The sequence below is a fragment of the Pipra filicauda genome, unplaced genomic scaffold, assembly GCF_003945595.2.
Source record: "Pipra filicauda isolate LSUMZ 115617 unplaced genomic scaffold, ASM394559v2 scaffold295_size919547_pilon, whole genome shotgun sequence".
NCBI classification, from domain to species: domain Eukaryota; kingdom Metazoa; phylum Chordata; class Aves; order Passeriformes; family Pipridae; genus Pipra; species Pipra filicauda.
The window spans coordinates 606,786-627,537 of NW_024104415.1; the positions used below are offsets into that span (position 1 = coordinate 606,786).

Genomic DNA, 20,752 nt, shown 5'->3' on the forward strand with positions numbered 1-20,752 from the left:
TGTGTAGAGACAGCCTGAGGAGACTGGGAAAGCAGCTCAGGAACAGACACAGGAGACGAGAGCACCAGGCACCACCACCAATTTTAAGAGTTGTTCAAGTATGTGAGATACTCACATGGATACAAACTTCATGGCTTTGTGCATTAGTCTGCAACAGGAACAAATGAGAGCTGGGAGAAAAGGCCCTTCTCCATCACCTTACACTGAAACCCAGCAGTGATTAAGAGAATCACAGAATCCCTGAATGGTTTGAGTTGGGAGGGACATTAAAGCCCATCCAGTTCCATCCCCTGCCATGGGCAGGGACACCTTCCACTATCCCAGATTGCTTCAAGCCCTGTCCAACCTGGCCTTGGACACTTCCAGGGATGGGGCAGCCACAGCTTCTCTGGGCAATCTGTGCCAGGGCCTCACCACCCTCACAGCCAAGAATTTCTTCCCAATATCCCATCTAACCCTGCCCTCTGGCAGTGGGAAGTCATTCCCCCTTGTCCTGGCACTCCGTGCCCTTGCAAAAAGTCTCTCCCCATCTTTCTTGCAGCCTCCCCTTGGCTCATACTAGACATGAAGACTTTCAAACTAAGGGCCTGAAACCCCTGGGTGCACTCTTCAGCACCTTCTGTTCCATACTGTGTTCATCTTCAACAATAAAATCACTTCACTAGAAAAGTGCTATAAAAAGATGCAATTCCTCTCTTCTCAGTCTCCCACATCAAGACCCTTTTTGCTGTGTAAAAATGAAATTTACAGACCAACGCTGAGGTCTTACAGTCTTCTCAGGCTACTACACACCCATAGTAGGGCTAATATGCACCCAAAGTAGGAGACAAAATTATGGAATGGTTTAGGCTGGAGAAGCCCTCTCAGGCCACTGAGTGCAAGCTTTCCCCCAGCACTGCCAAGGCCACCACTGATCCCTGTTTCCAAGTGCCACATCCATGTGGCTTTTAAATCCCTCCAGGGCTGGGGACTCCAGCCCTGGGCAGCTGTACCCAGGATGGACAGCCCTCTCCAGGAAGGAGTAAGATCCACGGCAGAGCCTGATAGCGAATACTTGCATTTATTTTCTTGAACTCTCAACCATGCACTGCAGATGAGACTTATCAAGCTCAGCTCTTTTTAACAACAGCCAAAAAACCCAGACTGGGGGAGTGAGATAAGAGACGGACTAAGCCCATGCCTCCAATCCTTTCATATGTGGAAAATGTCTGGTAAAAGCTCCCATCGGAGAGGAGTTTCCTTGAAATACGCACCTTCCAGGTTTCTTCCCCAGGCAGTGTTACCCGAACTGACTTGTCTCAAGTCTCACCTAAACCCGGGTAACTTGGATGGAATAAAGAGGGGAAAACAAATATCTAAGAATTCCAGGAAGCCTAGAAAAGGAGCCTCGGACTGAAAACAAGTGATGGTTATCTTGGCAATTCCCTATCCTTGCCCAACCATCAGTTTAGTATTTACAACCACAGTTACCTTCATCAGGGAGGCAGCTCTTGCTTAAGGACACCAAGAATCACCCCTGGATTTGGAGCCAGAGCACGTGGAATGTCCTGCCTCAGTGAACAGTGGGAAAAAAAGGCAAACAGCCTGATTATAACCTGGTAAAGCTGTAACTCCCAGAACTGCAGGAGTCTCAGGAATTGCACAGCACATGGGAAATCCTAATTTCTACCACGGAAAAATTGCAGCTTTGGTCTGTCAGTCAAAAATTTAAGCAGTCAGAGCCACATAAATGTTCATTTTTAGTACAGATGCCTCACTTTGCTAGAGATTTTCTCTGGTCAACAGATTACTGAAAACAGTTTTTGAAGTCTACACATTAAAGATGATTTCCTTCAAGCTAAGAGGCTGGAGATATTTAAAAACTGGTGTGTACTCACAGGAATAGAGATGTTTGTTCTGACAGACATTTTTCTCCTCTGTAAAACTTCTTGCATTAAAAACTTCTAGTCAGAGATAATTGTTAACATGGAACATTTATTGGTTTAAAAAAATAAACATGCAGAAGGCATCCTCTTTAAAACCAACATGTAAAATAATCCAGTGGGGGTTTTAGAGAAAAGCAACAGCTCTGTAAGGCATGGATTCCTCCAAATCATCCGGCAGAAATGTGTTTTCCATGGGAATCCACGCTCTGACTACACTGTGCAGCAAGTAGAGCCAAAGGCAATCACATAACAGAGCACTTGCCTTGCAGTTTATCTTTCTTTTTCTGCTGCTTGGATTTCTTTCCGTCCACCTGGAGACTGATAGTTCTCCTCTGCTCCAGATTCAGGAGCTCCTGGAACAGCTCCTGCACGTTGTAGTTCATTTTGGCCGATGTCTCCATGAAAGCACACTTCCACTTGCTGGCCAGAGCTTGCCCCTCGCTGGCATCCAGCTCCCTCTGCGTGTCATCACTTTTGTTCCCCACCAACATTATGGGGATTTTTTGGATGTCCCCTTTAATCTGACATATCTGGTCGAAGATGGGATGAAGATCTTCCATGGATTGCCTGTTGGTGACGGAGTACACCAAGATGAAGGCATGCCCCTTGGATATAGAGAGGCGCTGCATAGCAGGGAACTGGTGGCTGCCCGTGGTGTCCGTGATCTGAAGCGTACAGATGCTCTTGTCACAGTTGATCACCTGCCGGTACGTGTCCTCGATGGTGGGGATATAGGTTTCCCGGAAAGTCCCCCTTACAAAACGCAGGACCAAGGAGCTTTTGCCAACCCCGGCTGCTCCGAACACCACCACCCTGTAATCGTTGCTCTGCTCGGGCATCTTGGCTGCGCGGCGATGCGAGTGAAGGTCTGCACTGAAAATACCCGAGTTCCTCCAAGTTTACACAGCCCTACGCAGAGGTGGGCTGTGGAGAGGGAGAGGGAGGGGGGGAAGGGGGGAGAGGGAGGGGAAAAGGGAGAGGGAGAGGGAGGGGGAAAGGGGGAAGAGAGAAAGAAAAATGAACCCTTCATACCATCCCGGTAATGTTACGGTACGTTACTGAGATAAGCAATTATAAGTCACTCCCCTCCCATCCTTTTTCCTTGAAATAAGCCACTATCCCTCCGTCTCCCCCAGCCATATACTGCATGAAAGCGAAAAGGTATTCACCTGTAGCCATCAGCTCCACTGAGCAGCGAAACGGGACTGGAATCGCCTGCCAGCCCCGGGAAAGCGGTATTCCAGCCCCGGGAAGGTGTGTTCCAGCCCCGGGAAGGTGTGTTCCAGCCCCGGGAAGGTGTGTTCCAACCTCAGGGAAGCGGCGCCCCCCGCCCGGATCTCCGCCGCCGCGGAAGGGAGGGGAGGCTCCGTGCCTCCATATATCCAGCCTTCCCCTCAAAACCCCCATGAAAATAAATAAATTACCAGCACGACCACTTGAGTTACAGCCGCTGGAGCCGAGTTCTGCTGCTCCATCCCTCTCACTCCACGCACAAAGGCGCATCTCCTCAGCCCCCCTCGCCGCAGACGCCCAAGCACTGACAGGCTCTGCCGGCTTTAAGTCACCCTGAGCATCTCCCGGCTTAAGTCTGATTGTGTTTTAAAACACTTAATACAGCTCTGCTTTCCGCCCCCGCTGTCATTAAGCGGGGCAGGGATGCCCTGACAGGGCTCCTCAGCCCTCCCCGGGGAAATCACCGAGCCCTGAGGCCATGGCCATCAAGGTCCACTCCATGTCCGCGTGAGTCCCTTCCAACTCGGAATACTCTGTGATTCCATGACTTTGTCTCCCTCACACTAACGGATAAAACAGAGTCGTTGTGTATCACAATCACGAGTCGCGTGTCTCTTGGTTTATTAGGAATTTCCTCAAACGCCGCCTCTCGCACGCTCTCTCTGCGGGCAGAGTGCAGCACGCACAGCCCGGTGCTTGACAGGAGAAGGCGGCCGTGGGCTGAGAGCCACCCCCGGCTCCTCTTCGCCCCGTTCCGCCACAGCCGCCGCCATGGGCTCGGCTCTCCCTCACGACCCTTTCCTGCCCGCAGGGCCCCGCCATGGGCTCGGCTCTCCCTCACGACCCTTTCCTGCCCGCAGGGCCCCGCCATGGGCTCGGCTCTCCCTCACGGCCCGTTCCCGCCCAGGTGCCGCCCGCCCTCACCCCCCAAAATGGCCGCCGGCGCCTGTGGAGGGCGCTCAAAAATCAACGCATTTCATGAATTGTTCATGGTTGGCTTTCTTACAGCCTGGTCATATTGCAAAACGTGCAATGTGTAAAATTTTCTTCAGAATTGATGTTCTCTGTTGTTTAATCTTTGTATACTTTCAAGCCTAATCAACAAGAAGGGAGATTTAATCCATGAACCAGCAACTAACGAGCTCTAAGTGATGTTCAGGTGTTAGAAAAACAAATTACTTGTGGGTAGAATTGCTTTGTTAAGGTTTAGGGCTCCACATGTTCCAGTGATTTCAGACCTTGGGGTGAGGTTAACAAAGCTTAGGAAGAAGGATTTCCACTGATAGCGGATGCAAAGAATGCAGAATTTACAGGCCACAGCGACATTTGGCAGAACTCCCAAGATAAGGAAGAAACTAATAAAGCCAACTCAGCAATTGTGCTGAAATCAACTCTGATGGGGTAAAAGGTGATTCTGGCAGGGGGAAATCATGACCAGTGACCCAAGAAACCCACTGACCTAAAATGTATAAGTAGTAAAAAGTTTTGATAGTTGGGGTGCTGGATTTGTGAAATTACACTGGGCACTCAACTCTGAAATAAATCACCAGTGTCTCTTCTCTCATTATTGGCTTGTTGCACACTGGGCAACAAAACCAATTTTTGCAGATATTATCATTCCTATTTGTGTTTCTATCTCTGAATTAAGGAATTTCTGTCTCTAGTCAAAGCACTTGTGGAGGAAACACTTCTCAGTCCTTCCCAAGCTCATTCTTCCCAAACCATTTGTGGTTTTCCAGGTTATCGTGTCTTAATTTCTCCAGTCCTTGCTGCATCACTGACTCTGTGGTGTTCTCCCACCTTTTTTAAATCCACTTCTATCAGCCTTGTAATGTTTCCCTCCTATCCTAGACCAACAAAAAGTGTCTCTTTAGACCTACTTCATACTGCTGTGGATTTTTTTGTCTAATCATTATGTCATACCTTTACTGTTCCTGTCTCTCCAGGCAGAATGACTTGTTTGTGGCAAGGCTCGTAACCTGCAAGTCATTCACTTTGCCTGAATCCCATAATTAATGTGGATTTTCAGAGCTGATTTACAAACCATCCTTTCTGGTGTTTATGAGGTATTTATAAACTATCATTTTTGGTGTTTATGGAGTATTTATTAGCCACAATGAAATCCTAACTAGGAATGACTAGCTAATTCACTCTCTGTTTACTCAAAGGCAGTTACCTATTTCCAGATATTTTCTAAGATTTCCAATACTTGTCTCTAAGAGGTATTTAAATAATATCTCTTTCTAAGAGATAATTGTTGCATAAGTAAGGTGACATGAGAAGCCAAGAGGTTTCTGTGTTCAGGGAAGGATTCATGACCCTCCTCCAGTCAGAAAGCAGGAAAGAAGCTGTGAGTCAACAGAGGTAAAAGAATGACTCTGGCTTCCTTAAAGAAGGGATGGAGAGCCGTGTCCTATACAGTATCTCTGTCTTGGGAGGGACACAGCCATGAGATGCTGGCTCAGTGTCCCACTGTTGGTCAGGATTTGCTTGGGATGGAGCTGACAACAGCCAGAAAAATTCCAAAAGGAAATGTTAAATGGAAATCAGCTGTCTGGGAGAGCCCCTCAGGGAAGCAGAGCACAGAGGGAGCGGGGATTGAGGCCTGCTCCTGCTGCTGCTCTGGAAAATTGTCTGGGAAATTCCCAGAGCTGTGAGGTGCTGGACAGCACTGGGGACCTACAGGAGGGATGGGTGACAATAACAAGATCTCTTTTCTGTGGGGACTTTGCCAGGGATTGTTTCTGTTCTGTCAGGACTCCCGTAGGACTTGTAGGGATTGTGTAATTTCCCTGAGGAAATGAGGCACAGCACAGCACCAACAGCCCCCAAAGGCTCCCAGGGTTCGGCAGGGGGGTATCCAAGTGACTAGGGGTACAGCAGGGAGACTCAGGGATGGGCACCCATCCTGCTCTGTCTTCATTGGGCTCCATTTCCACTGCTTTTCCTCTGGAGGATTTCTATTCCGTGTGGGAGATAGAGCTGGACCTTCACAGCCATTCCATCCATCTCCTTAATATTGCTTTGAATGTCACGAGTTCTTGTGGAAAGGTACGAGGCAGCAGGTGAAGACAGAAAAAGGATTTTCCTCTGGAATTACATAAATTATTATTAAACCAGAGGCTGTATGCCAGCGGTGCATATTGCTTACCGGACAGGATGTTTCTTCCCAGCAATGCCGAGACTTGGGAGTGCAGTCCAGCCTGTACAATATTTATTGGGAAATGTACCAGAGTGGCTTAGCTATTGCTAAGCCATCACATCCATCTCATGAATGAGGGCTGTACTTGGAAGAGTGTCCTTCCTCTGGAAACTCTGGAGGGCTTTAAGCACAACAAAATGAGGACAGAAAAATCAGAGAAAACACAAATTCCACCTATTATAATGGATATAAACTTCCCTTGGCGTGAAATAATGAAACAGCTAAAGGATGGGACAATATTTAAACCATTTCATCAAGGAATTCGTTGCATGGAGCCACCACACATCAGTTCAGCTGAGCCAGAAACAAACACCCAACCTGCAGCCTGCCATGGGGAGCAGGGCTCTGATATCCCAGTGCTTGGCATGGCAGTGAGGAGGGACCAGCATGGACAGCCAGAGTCAGCTGAGCCTCTGCCCCTGCCACACTTACACTTCAGAGATGGAGAGGCACAAGGTGCCAATAATCATAACCGTGAGGAGAGCTCATATTTTATTTAAACCTCTACACCTAAAACCTGAAGCTTGGATTGATTTCCTATAATAGAGGGAGAAACTCCCAAGAGCCACCGGCTCTTGTGCAATGCGGTGTCAGGTGCTAAGTGGGAAGCAGACCCGTGACATGTCTGTGTGCCCACCACAGAGCAAAACGTTCCAAAAATAAACCTGTCGCTGCTTAGTGCTTATTTTACCCCCCCAAAAAGTGCACTGACTATGCCATCGTTGAGGGCAGGAGTGAGTCATTACAACAGGAACCGGAGCTCTTCTCCTGCCCTTCTGTCCCCAGCAATCCTTTATTTCCATCATACCAAAATCCAGAAAATAGCCTTGGGCTACTGTAGCCTTGGGCTACAGAATGTGGGGTGGGAAAGGGAACATGTTTCAGTGTCCGACAATGTTCTGATTGTCTGCGGGCTGCTGAGAGCAGCTTTGAAGAGGACAACAAGGAAACGCCAGCACCTCCCTCTCCTCATCCAGTGCCAACAGCACCATCAGACCTGGGCACCATCTCGGATCCCTGCTGGGATCTCACCCAGTCACAAGTTGTCTCCTATTTTTAAGCTGGGACACACAGGCTGGCTCCATCCAGCAGGCACATGGTGAGACACAGCCACAGAACCTTCACTCACATCACCCTTCCCTGAGCATTTTCAGGCTGTAACGCTCCCTCGTTTCAGGGGGATGGGCATCGGGGTCCAAGCCCAGTTCTCCCAGTGCCTCCCAGTCTCAGATTTCTAAGGAAACACAGAATCATGGAAATTCCCGCGTTGGAAGAGACCCACAAGGACCACTGAGTTCAGTTCCTGGCCCTGCAGAAAACAATCCAATAAGGAAAACAAATTGTTCCAACCAAAGACCCTTTTCTGACCTCAGAAACTGTGGTCCCCAGCTCACCCAGAAAAGTCTTCCACAACCCATTTTCCCTTTGCTAATGTTGGTTGCTCAACAGCCACCCCAGCCAGACTTTAAAGCTACTCTCAGGTGGCTTTTCCCATTCCTCCCAGTTCTCAGTGTGTCCCTGCACAGCAGCACAGACACACAAAGCTCCCGGACCCCGAGCAGCACCTCTCTGGCAATGGGAGCTTCTACACATCAGCCAATTTCCCACATTTTAGAGATGAGGGATCGATGGTTTGTGTTCAGTCCAGCGGGAGCAGGTTCTGGTGGCAGCAGGTGGCAGCAGAGCTCTGCCAGGGCAGGACGCGCCTGGGCAGCGACACCCAGGAGAGGAGTGTGTGGGAGGGGGCGGTGGTTCTACAGTCGTTGGGAATTCATTAATTTGCATTGTTGCCGTTCATTAGGTCCCACAGTGCTGCACTGCCTCCGGTCTGTCTGGGAGCAGCCCGAGTTCCTCACCGTGCAGGGTAGCTGGAGCTGCAGAGGGAATAGAGCCACAGGCTCTGCCTAAAGCTCAGCTCCCATTCCCTCTCAGGTCCGATTTATCCGGGCAGCCCTTCCTGCAAGGGGACTTCAGGCTCTTGATACTGAACTTAATCTGTTTTCATCAAATTTTCCACTACTCCTTAAGCGCAAGTCACAGAATCATGAAATTGTTTAGGTTGGAAAAGGCCCCTGAGCCCATCGAGTCCAATCGTTCCTCAGCACTGCCAAGGCCACTGCTAACCCATGTCCCCAGGTGTCACATCCACATGGCTTTTAAATCCCTCCAGGGATGGGAAATCAGCCACTGTCCTGGGTAGCCTGTGGGCTGGACAACCCTTACCTGAAGAATTTTTCCTTAATATCCAACCTGAACCTCCCCTGGTGCAACTTGAAGCCTTTTCCTCTTGTCCTGTCCCTTGTTCCCTGGGAGCAGAGCCTGACACCCACCTGGCTCCCTGCTCCTGTCAGGGAGTTGGAGAGAGCAAGAAGGGGGAAAGGGTTCACACTGACAGAGGGCAGGGTGAGATTATGGAGAAATTCCAACAACAAATTCCCGTGGCCAACAACAAATCCACAATATTGTATATTTTATTTAAATTAACAAAACTACAGGTATTCCAGGTTGCTTAAAGCATTCTGTAAAAACTGAACTCAACCTAAACAAAAAAAGGATATATTTTAATAAGACCCACGGACTATTTCCAAGACGTATGAGTAGGGCTTAGGGATGAAAAAATAAAAAACCCACACACGCACACACACACGTCCACACGCCCCGTAAACAAACTGTTAGTGTTGGACACAGAATTTGGTTTGAAAGCTGTGGGTCCCAGTTCATGAAGAGCCTTTACAAAACAGAATCCTAGAGACTAAGCTGGAAAAGAAACCACGGACACACCTATGGGAACAACATAAATATCACGTAAGGACCCAAGGGAAAAGGGATGTTAAAGTTGCAAAGTCGAGCGCTCAGCCAGGAACGTGCTGGAGTTACGTTGATGTGCATTGATTTAATTCACCTTGCAATGGAATAAATACTCCAAGCAGGAACACCTACTCAGCTGTGACCCTGCTGGGATGCTCCAGGGGCCGGGGGAGCTCGGGATCTCGGAGAGGGTGAACACAACAAACAGAATTACTTCCTTTTAAGAAAAGCCTGTAATAGCTCCAATCAATACAAAGGAAGCAGCCCTTTGGCAAAGGAGTCTGCTCAGTGTGTCACATTGTAACCAGAGGTACAGCTGGGGGTGCCCAGCAACCTAAAGGATGCAAGATGATCTTTTGATTCACCCTCTCTTTTTACCAAGTGGTGAGCTTTAATAAACGGATAGGAATAAATTTTGGGTGGGAATCATGATGGTACCTGGGCTGACAGCCTGGCAGCAGCTTTGGGAGCTTCTCTTCCTCATCTCTGACCCTTCAGCCACATACAGCAGCAGCAGACCCTGATCTTTTAGGGATAAAACTGGGAGGGTGGATTACATGTTACTAGCAGTTAACACTGCTTATTTACTACTACTACATTTACTATTGCCAGCTCATGAGGCTCTCTGGATGCTCCAGGCCCTGGGAGGTGTGTCCTGAGCAGCACAGACCCTTCTGGCCACAGTTCTTCCCCCCCACCATGCACTGCTCTTAACTGGTCCCAGCACAGTCCAATTCAAGCCTCCACCCCGATCAGTTCCCACTTCCCTTGCAGTGCCAGCAGCCTCCCAGCGTGGGGCTGAGCAAGCTCAGTGCCTGTGTTTGCTCTGGAAAAGCGAATATCGAAGATCCACATTAGTGCGTGACCAGCTAGCTGATTCTTTCAAGTCTGATAATCCCTGGAGGAATCCAGCTCTGCCAAGTGTGCTCCAGCCCAGCAGTGCATGGAGGAGCAGGACTGCCCAGCTCACAGGGATGCCCCACAACAAAAGGGAAAGATGGAGGAAGCTACAAAAGCCCAGGAGCTGGCTGTGGGATCAGCACCCCTGGAAACTGTGTCAGGAGTGCTCTGTTCTCCTGCAACTCAGCTCAGCATCAAGGTTGGACATTCCCTGTATTCAACAAACAGCTGTAAACCCTACTGAGAATGCACGTTGCTGCTTCTACAAAAACCTTATAACAGCCTACTCCTCTCCCAGCTGTGCTTCATTCAAGGACAGAGGGTGGCTGCAGGGCTGCACTAAAGACTCAAACTTGGGTTGATACAGTTACAAATGGTGGAATTAAATGTTTTTACAACGAGGATTTAGTCCCTCTCCCCACCAGCACCTTGTATAAGTTGCACACAGGAGAAAACTTGGACTACTGAGTATGTGCTGCCAGCTGAGCTCCCTGCAGCACCTTTTTATGCACCAGCACACACGGCCAAATAAAACCAGCCCCACGGCAGCTCTGCCCCGTCCCGACGTCCAAACGCACGACTTTGCAACCCTAATGCCTTTCCAGCAGGGTTTTACGTGCCCGAGTGGAACACAATATACACATCCCTCCCCCCAGGAATAACTACACCATAGTAAAGAGTTACAAATGTTCTGCTCGGTGTCACTGCTCTGAGAACACACCAGGGACGGGGCGCTCGAGGAGCAAATTTGGCCGCAGAGGTCTCCTGCCAGAGGGACTTGTGTGTCCTCTGCTCCCACCCCAGGCCAGGGCCCCACTGAGGCACCTCTGTGTCACTCCTGAGCCTCCTTCCGAGCCAGCTTGTAAACCTCCGTGGGCCCGTCCACGTGGGTGATGGTGGTGGTGAGCTGGAGCTCCTCCCCGCTGTTCACCCCCAGGTCACCTGAGAAACAAAGTTGTTCTGTTAAGGGGTCTCACAGGAAAATACTGGACAATTAGAAAGTGAAAGATCCGGTTTATTCTCTCCAGGCTTTCAGGAGCTGCCTGAGCTACAGACCAGGCAACAATCCTATAAATGCTTTTATTTACAGTTATTTAAATAGAAAGAAAAGAGAGACATTGAGAAGCTGGAGTGTGTTCAGGGGAGGAAATGGAGCTGGAGAAGAATCTGGAGCACCAGGAGTGGCTGAGAGAGCTGGGGTGGCTCAGCCTGGAGAGGAGGCTCAGGGGGAACCTTCTCACTCTCTGCAATTCCCTGACAGGAGGGTGGAGCCAGGTGGGGGTCAGGCTCTGCTCCCAGGGAACAAGGGACAGGACAAGGGGAAATGGCCTCAAGGTGTGCCAGGAGAGGTTTAAATTGGATATTGGAAAAATTTCTTCACGAATAGGGTTGTCCAGCCCTGGCACACCTGCCCAGGGCAGGGGTGTAGTCCCCATCCCTGGAGGGATTTAAAAGCTGTGTGGATGTGGCACTTGGGGACATGGGTCAGTGGTGGCCTTGGCAGTGCTGGGGAATGGTTGGACTTGACGGTCTTAAAGGTCTTTTCCAACATAAACAATTCCACGATTCTGTATCAGCAAACAATGATTTCTGTACTACTGAGGACTACTGATAACAGAATCCAACAGTGCTGCCATTCCCCACTTGCCCAGACTTCAAAGAATCCCAAAATGGTTTGAGTTGGAAGGGACTTAAAATATCACCCAGTTCTAACCCCCTGCCATGGGCTGGAATGCCATGCACTAGATCAGGGATTCTATTTTCTCCATTCCTCATCCCTCCCTTTGAGCTGCAGTTACATCTGGGCAATGCTAAAATGTACAAAAACCACCTAGAAGGTTCGTGCCAGCCTTGGCTACATACTCAAACCTGTCCAACCGAGCCTGCCTCGAAAACCAAACCATAATTTCCATAACATTTCAAGCTGCTGAATATGCAGCTGAGCCAAAAACAAATGTGCAGAAGGCATCCCCCACTTTCTATCTCTTTCCCCCCCTAGGTCACTCAGAGCCACTCACCATTGGACTGGTCCTCGCCGTAGTTCTTGTGGGACGGCGCGTACAGGAACATGAGGGCAAACACGTAGAGGTTCCACATCCCGTAGATGCCCGTGAAGAAGGCGCTGTTCACCTGTATCGTTATGTCCCCCCACTTCCAGTGGCCTTCTGTCACCTGCCCAGGAGAAAGAGCAAATTCTGTACTTTGAGTAAATCAGTGAGAACAGCATCAATTCAACAAGATGGAGTAAATGGAGTGGAACAGGTTCAGTGAAGCAGAAGCCAGGCTGGATTCTCCTCTTCAGCCTCAATCTGCAGGGAAAAAATGATCCTGACAAAATGATTCCATCAAGATTTCTTTAGCTTTGATGTCTCATTTAATGTGACCAAACTGCTCTGTTCTGGATACACCCGCTGCAACCATGTGCTCAGCACACAAAGGGCAATATGTGAGGACAAGCAGTGACATCCACAAACATCCGACTGCTAAAAATAGTACTTTTATAGCAGGAAAACCAGCGTGGATAATATGAGAGCTGATGTGCTGAGCACGGCCTCCTGCAGCTGTCTGAGGAGGGGGGGCTGACAGCACCAGCCTGAGACACACTGAGGTTTGTCAGCATCCAGGAAAATACCATCAATGATAATGTTACTAGAAGATACACAGACTGCTCATACTGAAATGCTGCTTTCTGTTAAAGAAAGACATAACAGGGAAGAAAAAAGGTAAACTAGCTTAAAAAGAGAGCCATGGAGATGCTCCAAGGGCTGCTCTGCTCTGGAGCCAGGCTGGGAGAGCTGGGGGTGTTCAGCCTGGAGAAGAGAAGGCTCCAGGGAGACCTTAGCACCTAAAGGGGCTCCAAGAGAGTTGGTGAGGGACTTTGGACAAGGGCCTGGAGTGCCAGGACAAGGGGGAATGGCTTCCCACTGCCAGAGGGCAGTGTTAGATGGGATATTGGGAAGAAATTCTTGGCTGTGAGGGCGGTGAGGCCCTGGCACAGGCTGCCCAGAGAAGCTGTGGCTGCCCCATCCCTGGAAGTGTCCAAGGCCAGGTTGGAGAGGGCTTGGAGCAACCTGGTCTAGTGGAAGGTATCCCTGCTCATAGCAGGAGGTGGAACTGGATGGGTCCCTCCCAACCCAAACCAGTCTGAGATTCCATGATTTCAGCAGCAACAGAAGCTCATTAGTACAGAGACAGTGTCGGAGCTCAGGATAAACAGGTACAGCTACTGCTGGGAACAGTCAGCCCAGGGAAGGTTGGATTCTGTCATGTCTCTGTGGGCACACAAAGCCACCAGAGTGTTTCAGTGTGAACAGAACGTTTTCCCCTTGCTGAGTTCTCAGAAATGACTAACCCGTGTTGGCCCATGTTCTGCCCAGCACAGCCCCAATGCTTTGGGAGCCAACAGCCTTTGTGCGACTCCAGCCTGAGACATTTCATGGCAGAGCTTCAAACAAATGAAAACAACTTCTTGAAAAGCAACTTGCTGTCAAATGTGCTTGTAACAAGCTTGTCTTGTCTGACCAGAGCTGGCGTCAGGAGTGGCTCAGGAAGTGGCTTCCCAGGAAGCCCAGCCCTATGGCTCACCTGGCTCACAATGAAGAAGATGACAGTCATGGCTGCACAGGCCAGGGTGATGAGCATCAGGAACTTGAACCTAAAAATCAGCCCCTGTTTAGAGAGAAATGTCACTGGTCACATTAACAGAATCCACAAAACCCTTTTTTGGTTTTAGGATAGACAAGACATGAGTATAAAAAATGAAAGAGAAAAAAAGGGTCCAACCCACGAAACCCCAAAGCAAAACAACCTCCACCCACTCCTGTGCCGTGCTCAGCACAGCCCATATCCTCCGCTCCCCACACGTCTGCGCTGCTCCGGATGCTCCGCGCGGGCTGGGATGTCTGGACAGCGCTGCCTTTCCATGACATTTGCTCTGGTGACTGATTGACCAGGAGTTAATTGACGTGGGAGAGGCAGCGGGTCGGTGTGAGCTGGGTCCCAGCCTGACAGCTCATGGGTCTTGTAAAACAAACATGAGGGGAGTCGGTGTCTCAGCACGGGCTCTGGTCCTACCACACTCATCCTCACCCTCAGCCTGGCTGGGAGGAAGCTGCAGCAATTCCAATGCCTGGCAAACCCACGCTGGCTCCACAGAACAGAGATCCCGAGACAACCTCAGGCTCAGGATCTATCCCACTCCTCACCGTCCCTGCTTTCACTAGTTTTACATTTTTATTTACAAATGCTTTTGGTTTTGTGTGAGCGTGTTGGGGTTTTTAACCTGTTTTTGGAATTTAGGTGGAAATGTCAGTGTCTGTGTAATGACTGTGCCACACCACAACAACAGATGACTATTAATTTAACTCTTCCACACTAGATCCATGCTCACCAGATGTTTGGATGTCAAGCGTGGCAGCAGCAGCTCTGCACCACGAGCTGAAGGCCTGTGCCTCCTGCTAGAGGGAAAAACACTCAATATCTGCTTCAAATTCTCTCAAGTCTGATTTTCTAATTTTTTCTGTGCATTCCCAGTGGGTGATCATGACTTGTGTAAATCAGAAGTGACCATGGTTTAACAGAACAACTTTGAGGATAAATATTTACACCCCTGTGGAAACAGCTTAAGCATTGAGAGCGAGTTCCTTGAGTTTGACAGCTGGTAGAGGCAGGTAGGACAGGAACACGTACAAAATCATGGGCTAAAAACAGGGATAGTGAGCTGAATGTGTTGTGTTTTGATCCCTGTTTCCCTCTAGCAACTTGTTTAGGAAATGACAACACCAAAATTCTGAATTTACACCATGGAAAACCAGGTGGTCTTGGCAACACTTCCCACTAAACACAAAAGTTATTCTTAAAGGTGGGGAAATGGAGGTGTGGGGAGATTATGGGCAGAGGAGTCTCAGCACAGACTCCGAGGTCCAAAAATACAGAATCCATGCTCCAAGGAGGGCAGTTACCTCATAGTGAAGGCGACGAGCCTTGCTCATGGCAGGGAGGCTTGACTGCTTCCCACTGATGTTTCTGAACACTTGGAAGACCATGAAACACAGGAAGAGAAAATAGAGGCACAGGCAGATCCCTGCGACTATAATAAAGGCCATCTGGCCAGAGAGAGTTAAGGGAAAATTGTACAAACTAAAAAGAAATACCAGAAAACATTATTCAGGTGATTCACATATTCCGTTCCCCAGTGACTTCCCCTCACACAGCACCAGTCCCCTGAGGTGTCCAGCTCCAAACCTGCCAGGACTGCTCCTTCCTAAGGACACTGGCATCTGCAGTGCCTGAGCCACCCCTGGCCTTCCAAAATCAGGGTGGAAGTTTCCCCACACTAGGAGGGGAACATCTCCCTCTCCTACTGACCCAGCCTGAGGCGGGGGAAGGATACAGCCAGCTCCGTGCCCACCTCGGTGGTCCAGATGCTGTAGAAGGGATTCTTGAGTTGCACCCCCCTGCAGAGGACAGAAAACACCAACTGTCAGAGGCCAACAAGCTCAGAGGGCCCCATATCCACTCTGCAGCCTGGGAATCACAGAATCATAGAATATCCTGAGCTGGAAGGGACCCACAAGGATCACGAGTCCAACTCATGGCACTGCACAGACACCCCAACAGTCCCACCCTGTGTGTTGTTCAAATGTTCCTGCAGCTCTGGCAGCCTTGGGGCCATGACCACTGCCCTGGGGAGTCTGTTCAGTGCCTGACCACCTTCTGGGGGTAGAACCTTTCCCTAAGGTTTCACATGGAAATGGCCAGCTGAGCTGCTTTGCCCTGTGTGTGAGGCAGAGGTGAGGTGGGAGGTGTTTCCCTGCTGTGACATTCCAGCACACTTCAGAGCATCCACAGGAGCCTCTCCAGGCTCCAGGAGATGGGGCTGTGCATCCAGCCACGGGCTGAAACTGCTGGTCCCTGCTGGGGGAGGTGACCAGGAGCCTGGGATTGCTGCACCCACCTCTCGCACATGTCAAAGATGAAGAGGCAGAAGGAGCCCACAGCTATGGGTCCAACTTGCTTCCAGTATCCCGAGAGCCGATTCCGCTCGCTCTGGTCCTAATCAGGTCAAGAGGTTTGGAAGAGGAGAAAAAGGGAAAGCAATTTAGCCTGAAGTGCCCTCACCTGGTGCAAGTCCCCACAGCATCATTTCCAACTCTCAACAAGTACAAGGGAGCTGCCAGGTATGGCTAGGATCAGAGCTGGAAACCCCCTTCCCATCGGTGTGATACCCACCATCATGTGCTCCCCACAGAAGATGATCCAAAACGAGAGCAGCATGGCATAGAAAATTCCTTGCCGAATGTCTCCGAAGAGCAGCATCCAAGTCCAGTCAAAACCGATGGAAAACCACTCTACAGGGATGTTAATGAACGTCATGGAAATTCCCAGAGCAAAGATGACCCTGGAGAAGCAGATACACCATCTCTTTCCAGTGTTCAAGGGAAGAACAGAGCCCCAAAATCCAAAGCTGTGCACAGAATGCAACAGAAGGAAATCCAGCTCTTTGGGAAGTGTCACCTCCTGCCACCAAACCCTCTAGGACTGATTGACTCCAAGTAGTTCCTCATTCTCCATGGGTTCAACGGGAAAGAAAAGAGAAGCTATGGAGCTCTCCTGCTCCCAGTGTGCCTGGGCGGAGGGAGGGGATGGAGAAGAGACAATTCCTGTCTCCCCAACCATGGGCTCTGCCTGGGAGCAACAACCACCTCAGGGAGTCCCCTTGCTCGAGGGTCACCTGGGCCCCAACTCACTTCTCCAGCAGGACGGGAGCACGTGTCATCAGCGTGATCCGCCTCCAGTACCACACCATGATAATCAGAATGCTGGGGGTCAGGAAGGTCTTCATGGCAAACCACACCTTGGTGAAGCCTCCGTTTTGATGGATGCCCTAAGGAAAACCAAGGTGGAAGGTGACTGCTATACAGGGTTTAATGTCATCATTCTGTGCTTCTCCTTACAGGAGTGGCAGGAGAGGCACAGACATGGCAGTGCATCCCAAAGACATGGGCTGGCCAACACCAGAAAGGGAGCAGGTGCCCACTAAGCCCCCAGGCCACCTAGGCAGGTTCCAGAAGGTCTGAAAACAAATACCAGCAGACGAGAGGCAGGAGAGGGGATTCTGACACAGCATGGAAAAAGCTGGCAGAATTACTCCCAGACAAGTAATGGGACACTCATGGAGCCAAGCCATCGCTGGTGGGAAGAGCATTGGCCAAATGAATGTGTTTCTCCAGTCATGCGCCCTCCCACCACTGTCTGCAGCCACCACAGCCCTGGCTCCCTGCTCCGCTGACAAGGACGGTGTGGGGAGGGCTTCCAGGTGGGAGAAGCATCCATGCGCACCAAGCCTCAAGGGAGGGCAGGAGCAAGGATTGCTGACAGCCATCCCAGACATCTGCATGGCCACAACCAACTCCAAGATCCAAATCCCCTTCAAACCCTGCTGTTCTGCTCCTCCTTAACTCGTACCCGCGAGAGGGAGGACTCTGCATCCCAGCCAGACTGTGGCGGGGAGGGGAGAGCACAGGGGAATTCTCAGAGCCACGGAAAGAGCCCAGCATTGGAGGTGGTCACAGGGCTCGAGGCTTGGGGAGGGCTCCTCAGAAGAGCAAAGAGGGCATCCCTTGGGGAGGAGGACAGTCCCATGTGAGGCTGGAGCGGGACCAAAGGAGCTCAGGACAGGAAGTAGGACGGGCAGCCACCCTGGTGGGAAGCGGGACGGACACTCACCACGAGGCGGATGTCCTTGATCTCACCGATGCCCACGTTGATGCCCTTCCTCTCGTTGACAGGCAGGCGGATGTTGATGAGGTAGTACTTGTGTGCCACGCTGCCGATCTCCATGAAGGGCAGGAAGTCGCAGTCGTAGTGCCGACCCTCGGACTCCAGAGTCTGGAGAAAGGGCAGGGAGCAAAACCATGGCTGTCAGTCCCCAGGGACCACCACACCCCCCCACAGGGAGGGTCTGCAAGAGCCCTCAAACTGGGAGCACCAAAAGCCTGTTTGCCAGTTCCTGGGGAGAGCCTGTGTGAGACAGTGGCTTGGGGACATTTATCCTCATGTTTTTGATTGGTTTGGGTCATTGAATCAATAAGTTTGACCTCAAGGAGGTTCACATTTCAGGCTCTTTAACAGTCTTAAAGTCAAGGGAGCCTTCCAAGATGAACCTTTTACAACTCCCTGACAGGAGGGTGCAGCCAGATGGGATTCAGCCTCTTCTCCCAGAGAGCAAGTGACAAGAGGAAACAGCCTCAGGTTGTGCCAGGGGAGGTTTAGGTTGGATATTGGGGAAAATTCTATGACAGGAAGAGGACAACTCCCACCCATCCCCACTGCCAGCATTGTCCAAGCTCCTTACTTTCGGTGAGCCAAAGGTGCACTTCAGCTTCCTGTTCTCTATGGCATGAGCTATTTCTTCCCAGTCACTGAATGCGTCATCGCGATAGGCCAGCGACACATCCAGCGTGATCTCTGCATTCTCCTCTGTAAGAGGGAGGAAACATGAGGCTTGTTATGTTCCCAGAGTAACCAGAAAGCACCATGTTCCTTTATAAAGAAAATTAAGGTGGTGAAGTTGAGCTATCCTGGCCTTGCTGGAAAAAAACCTCAGAAACAACCACACACATGATGGCATTGATGTTTTTTATACATCTGATTTGGATTAAGTTGTTCTCCAGAAGACTTTTGGAGCCCTCCCCTCCTTGCCCACACCTGCATTGACTTGTCTGTGCCTTTGCAGACGTCCCAACTCGCCCGTCAGTCACACAGGTGGAGCTCATGCCCCAGCAAGGTCACACCTCAGGATGGGCATCGGCCCCCCCAGACATGTTCATAGGGAGAGGATGGGCTACAGCTGCTTGTAAATGTGCTCTTGCCAGGACACTGCAAGGAGGTCATTGCTGCAAGGAGGAAATGAGGCTGGAACAGGCTTATTTAGGTGCTGTAACTGAGCATGTTCACGAAATGAAGAGTTGCAGCTGAAGCTGCCAAGGAGCAACACATCAACATGTTTAAAAACCCGAAGCAAGTCTGTACCAGCTCCACCAGATGTAAAATCCTCCTGTTTACCAGGAACAGATCCCAGGGAAGGCTCTGAATGAGAAACACACTCCAAAATGAGCATGTTCATGTTACAGCCCAGCCTCTTTTTATAGAGCACCAAATTCTCAGAGCCACAGCTGTTGTAAAAGCTACAGAGGATGGCTACAGAACTATCTGCCATGGAGAAGTTGGGGGGGAGAGTTGATCTGCTGGAAGGCAGGAGGGCTCTTCAGAGGGACCTGGACAAGCTGGAGAGATGGTCTGATTCCAATAGGATGAGGTTCAAGAAGGCCAAGTGCCAGGTCCTGCACTTTGGCCACAACAACCCCCTGCAGCGCTACAGGCTGGGCACAGAGTGGCTGGAGAGCAGCCAGGCAGAAAGGGACCTGGGAGTCTGAATTGACAGGAAACTGAACATGAGCCAGCAGTGTGCCCAGGTGGCCAAGAAGGCCAATGGCATCCTGGCCTGTATCAGGAACAGTATGGCCAGCAGGACCAGGGAAGTGATTCTTCCCCTGTACTCAGCGCTGGTGAGGCCACACCTCGAGTGCTGTGTCCAGTTCTGGGCCCCTCAGTTCAGGAAGGATATTGAGGTGCTGGAGCAGGTCCAGAGAAGAGCAACGAGCTTGGTGAAGGAACTGGAGCACAAGTCCTATGAGGAGAGGCTGAGGGAGCTGGGGGTGTTTAGCCTGGAGAAGAGGAGGCTCAGGGGAGACCTCATCACTCTCTCCAACTACCTGAAAGGAGGTTGTAGCCAGGTGGGGGTTGGTCTCTTCTCCCAGGCAACCAATAGCACGACAAGAGTACATGATCTTAAGCTCTGCCAGGGGAGGTTTAGGTTAGATATTAGGAAGAAATTTTATACAGAGGGATTAATCAGACAATGGAATGGGCTGGCAAGGGAGGTGGTGGATTCTCCATCCCTGGAGATTTTTAAGATGAGACTGGATGTGGCACTTAGTGCCGTGGTCTAGTAACTGTGGCAGTGTTGGATCAAGGGTTGGACTTGATGATCTGGGAGGTCTTTTCCAGCCCAGTTGATTTTATGAAGTGTTGGGAGATGGCTACAGAACCATCCGCCATGGGGAAGGGCTGGGAGATGGCTATGGAACTATCTGCCACGGAGAAGTAGGAGATGGCTACACAACCCATCAGTTATATTTTTGTTGGGAATACGTGGTGGCACACTCATCCAAACTGATGGGAAGGGGCGTGGATGGGATCTGTGGTTGGGAGCTGCTATTTATATGTCACTTGGAGGTGGATGGGTTGTGCATCTGATGTGGGGGCATCAAATTTTTCTGAGCATTTTTTGGCACACGTGATCTACACCATCCTGATCCATATCCAGTTCCTTTCCAGAGCTGCCACGAGTTGGGTTTCCATGAAACATGAATTTGCCATCTCAGATCTGCTGTTTAGGAGACCAGCAAAACAGATAAATGGGAACATAAGGTTGAACTTGGCCCAGCTAAAAAGAACTACAAACTCCATTTCAGAAGCCATAAAACCAACTGGAATGCTTGGGATTAAATCCAACAAAAACAGCTTTCAGTATTTCATCTTTGCAGTCCAAGTGTTGCTGCTGCCATCGTGTATGAAAACCAGAAGGCAGAAGATGACTGCTTTGTGCTTTCCCAGGCCA

General features: G+C 50.3%; 2 protein-coding genes across 3 annotated transcripts in view; both read right to left on the minus strand.

Moving 5' to 3' along the window:
• Window positions 1-1,954: 1,954 nt before the first annotated feature.
• On the minus strand, window positions 1,955-7,621 carry DIRAS3 (DIRAS family GTPase 3). 2 transcript variants are annotated; one of them, XM_027719100.2, is made up of 2 exons: window positions 3,350-7,621; window positions 1,955-2,849 (listed from the first exon to the last, which is right to left on the minus strand). In XM_027719100.2, exon 2 carries the CDS (start codon window positions 2,762-2,764, stop codon window positions 2,168-2,170), a length of 597 nt encoding a protein of 198 aa, XP_027574901.1. In that variant the 5' UTR covers window positions 2,765-2,849; window positions 3,350-7,621; the 3' UTR covers window positions 1,955-2,167. The 2 variants fall into 2 exon arrangements, with proteins under 2 accessions (XP_027574901.1, XP_027574902.1); XM_027719101.2 differs by having other exon boundaries at window positions 3,095-7,621.
• A 1,192-nt stretch (window positions 7,622-8,813) lies between these two features.
• The window catches only part of WLS (Wnt ligand secretion mediator), a 28,002-nt gene continuing 16,063 nt past the window's right edge, over window positions 8,814-20,752 (minus strand). Inside the window, exons 3-12 of the mRNA XM_027719053.2 lie at window positions 18,425-18,549; window positions 17,797-17,958; window positions 16,818-16,954; window positions 16,300-16,468; window positions 16,025-16,122; window positions 15,461-15,524; window positions 15,030-15,173; window positions 13,654-13,737; window positions 12,087-12,240; window positions 8,814-11,010 (exon numbers count right to left, since the gene is read on the minus strand). Of these exons, the coding sequence (XP_027574854.2) occupies window positions 10,901-11,010; window positions 12,087-12,240; window positions 13,654-13,737; window positions 15,030-15,173; window positions 15,461-15,524; window positions 16,025-16,122; window positions 16,300-16,468; window positions 16,818-16,954; window positions 17,797-17,958; window positions 18,425-18,549 (1,247 nt within the window). The 3' untranslated portion in view covers window positions 8,814-10,900. The remainder of the gene's footprint in view (window positions 11,011-12,086; window positions 12,241-13,653; window positions 13,738-15,029; window positions 15,174-15,460; window positions 15,525-16,024; window positions 16,123-16,299; window positions 16,469-16,817; window positions 16,955-17,796; window positions 17,959-18,424; window positions 18,550-20,752) is intronic.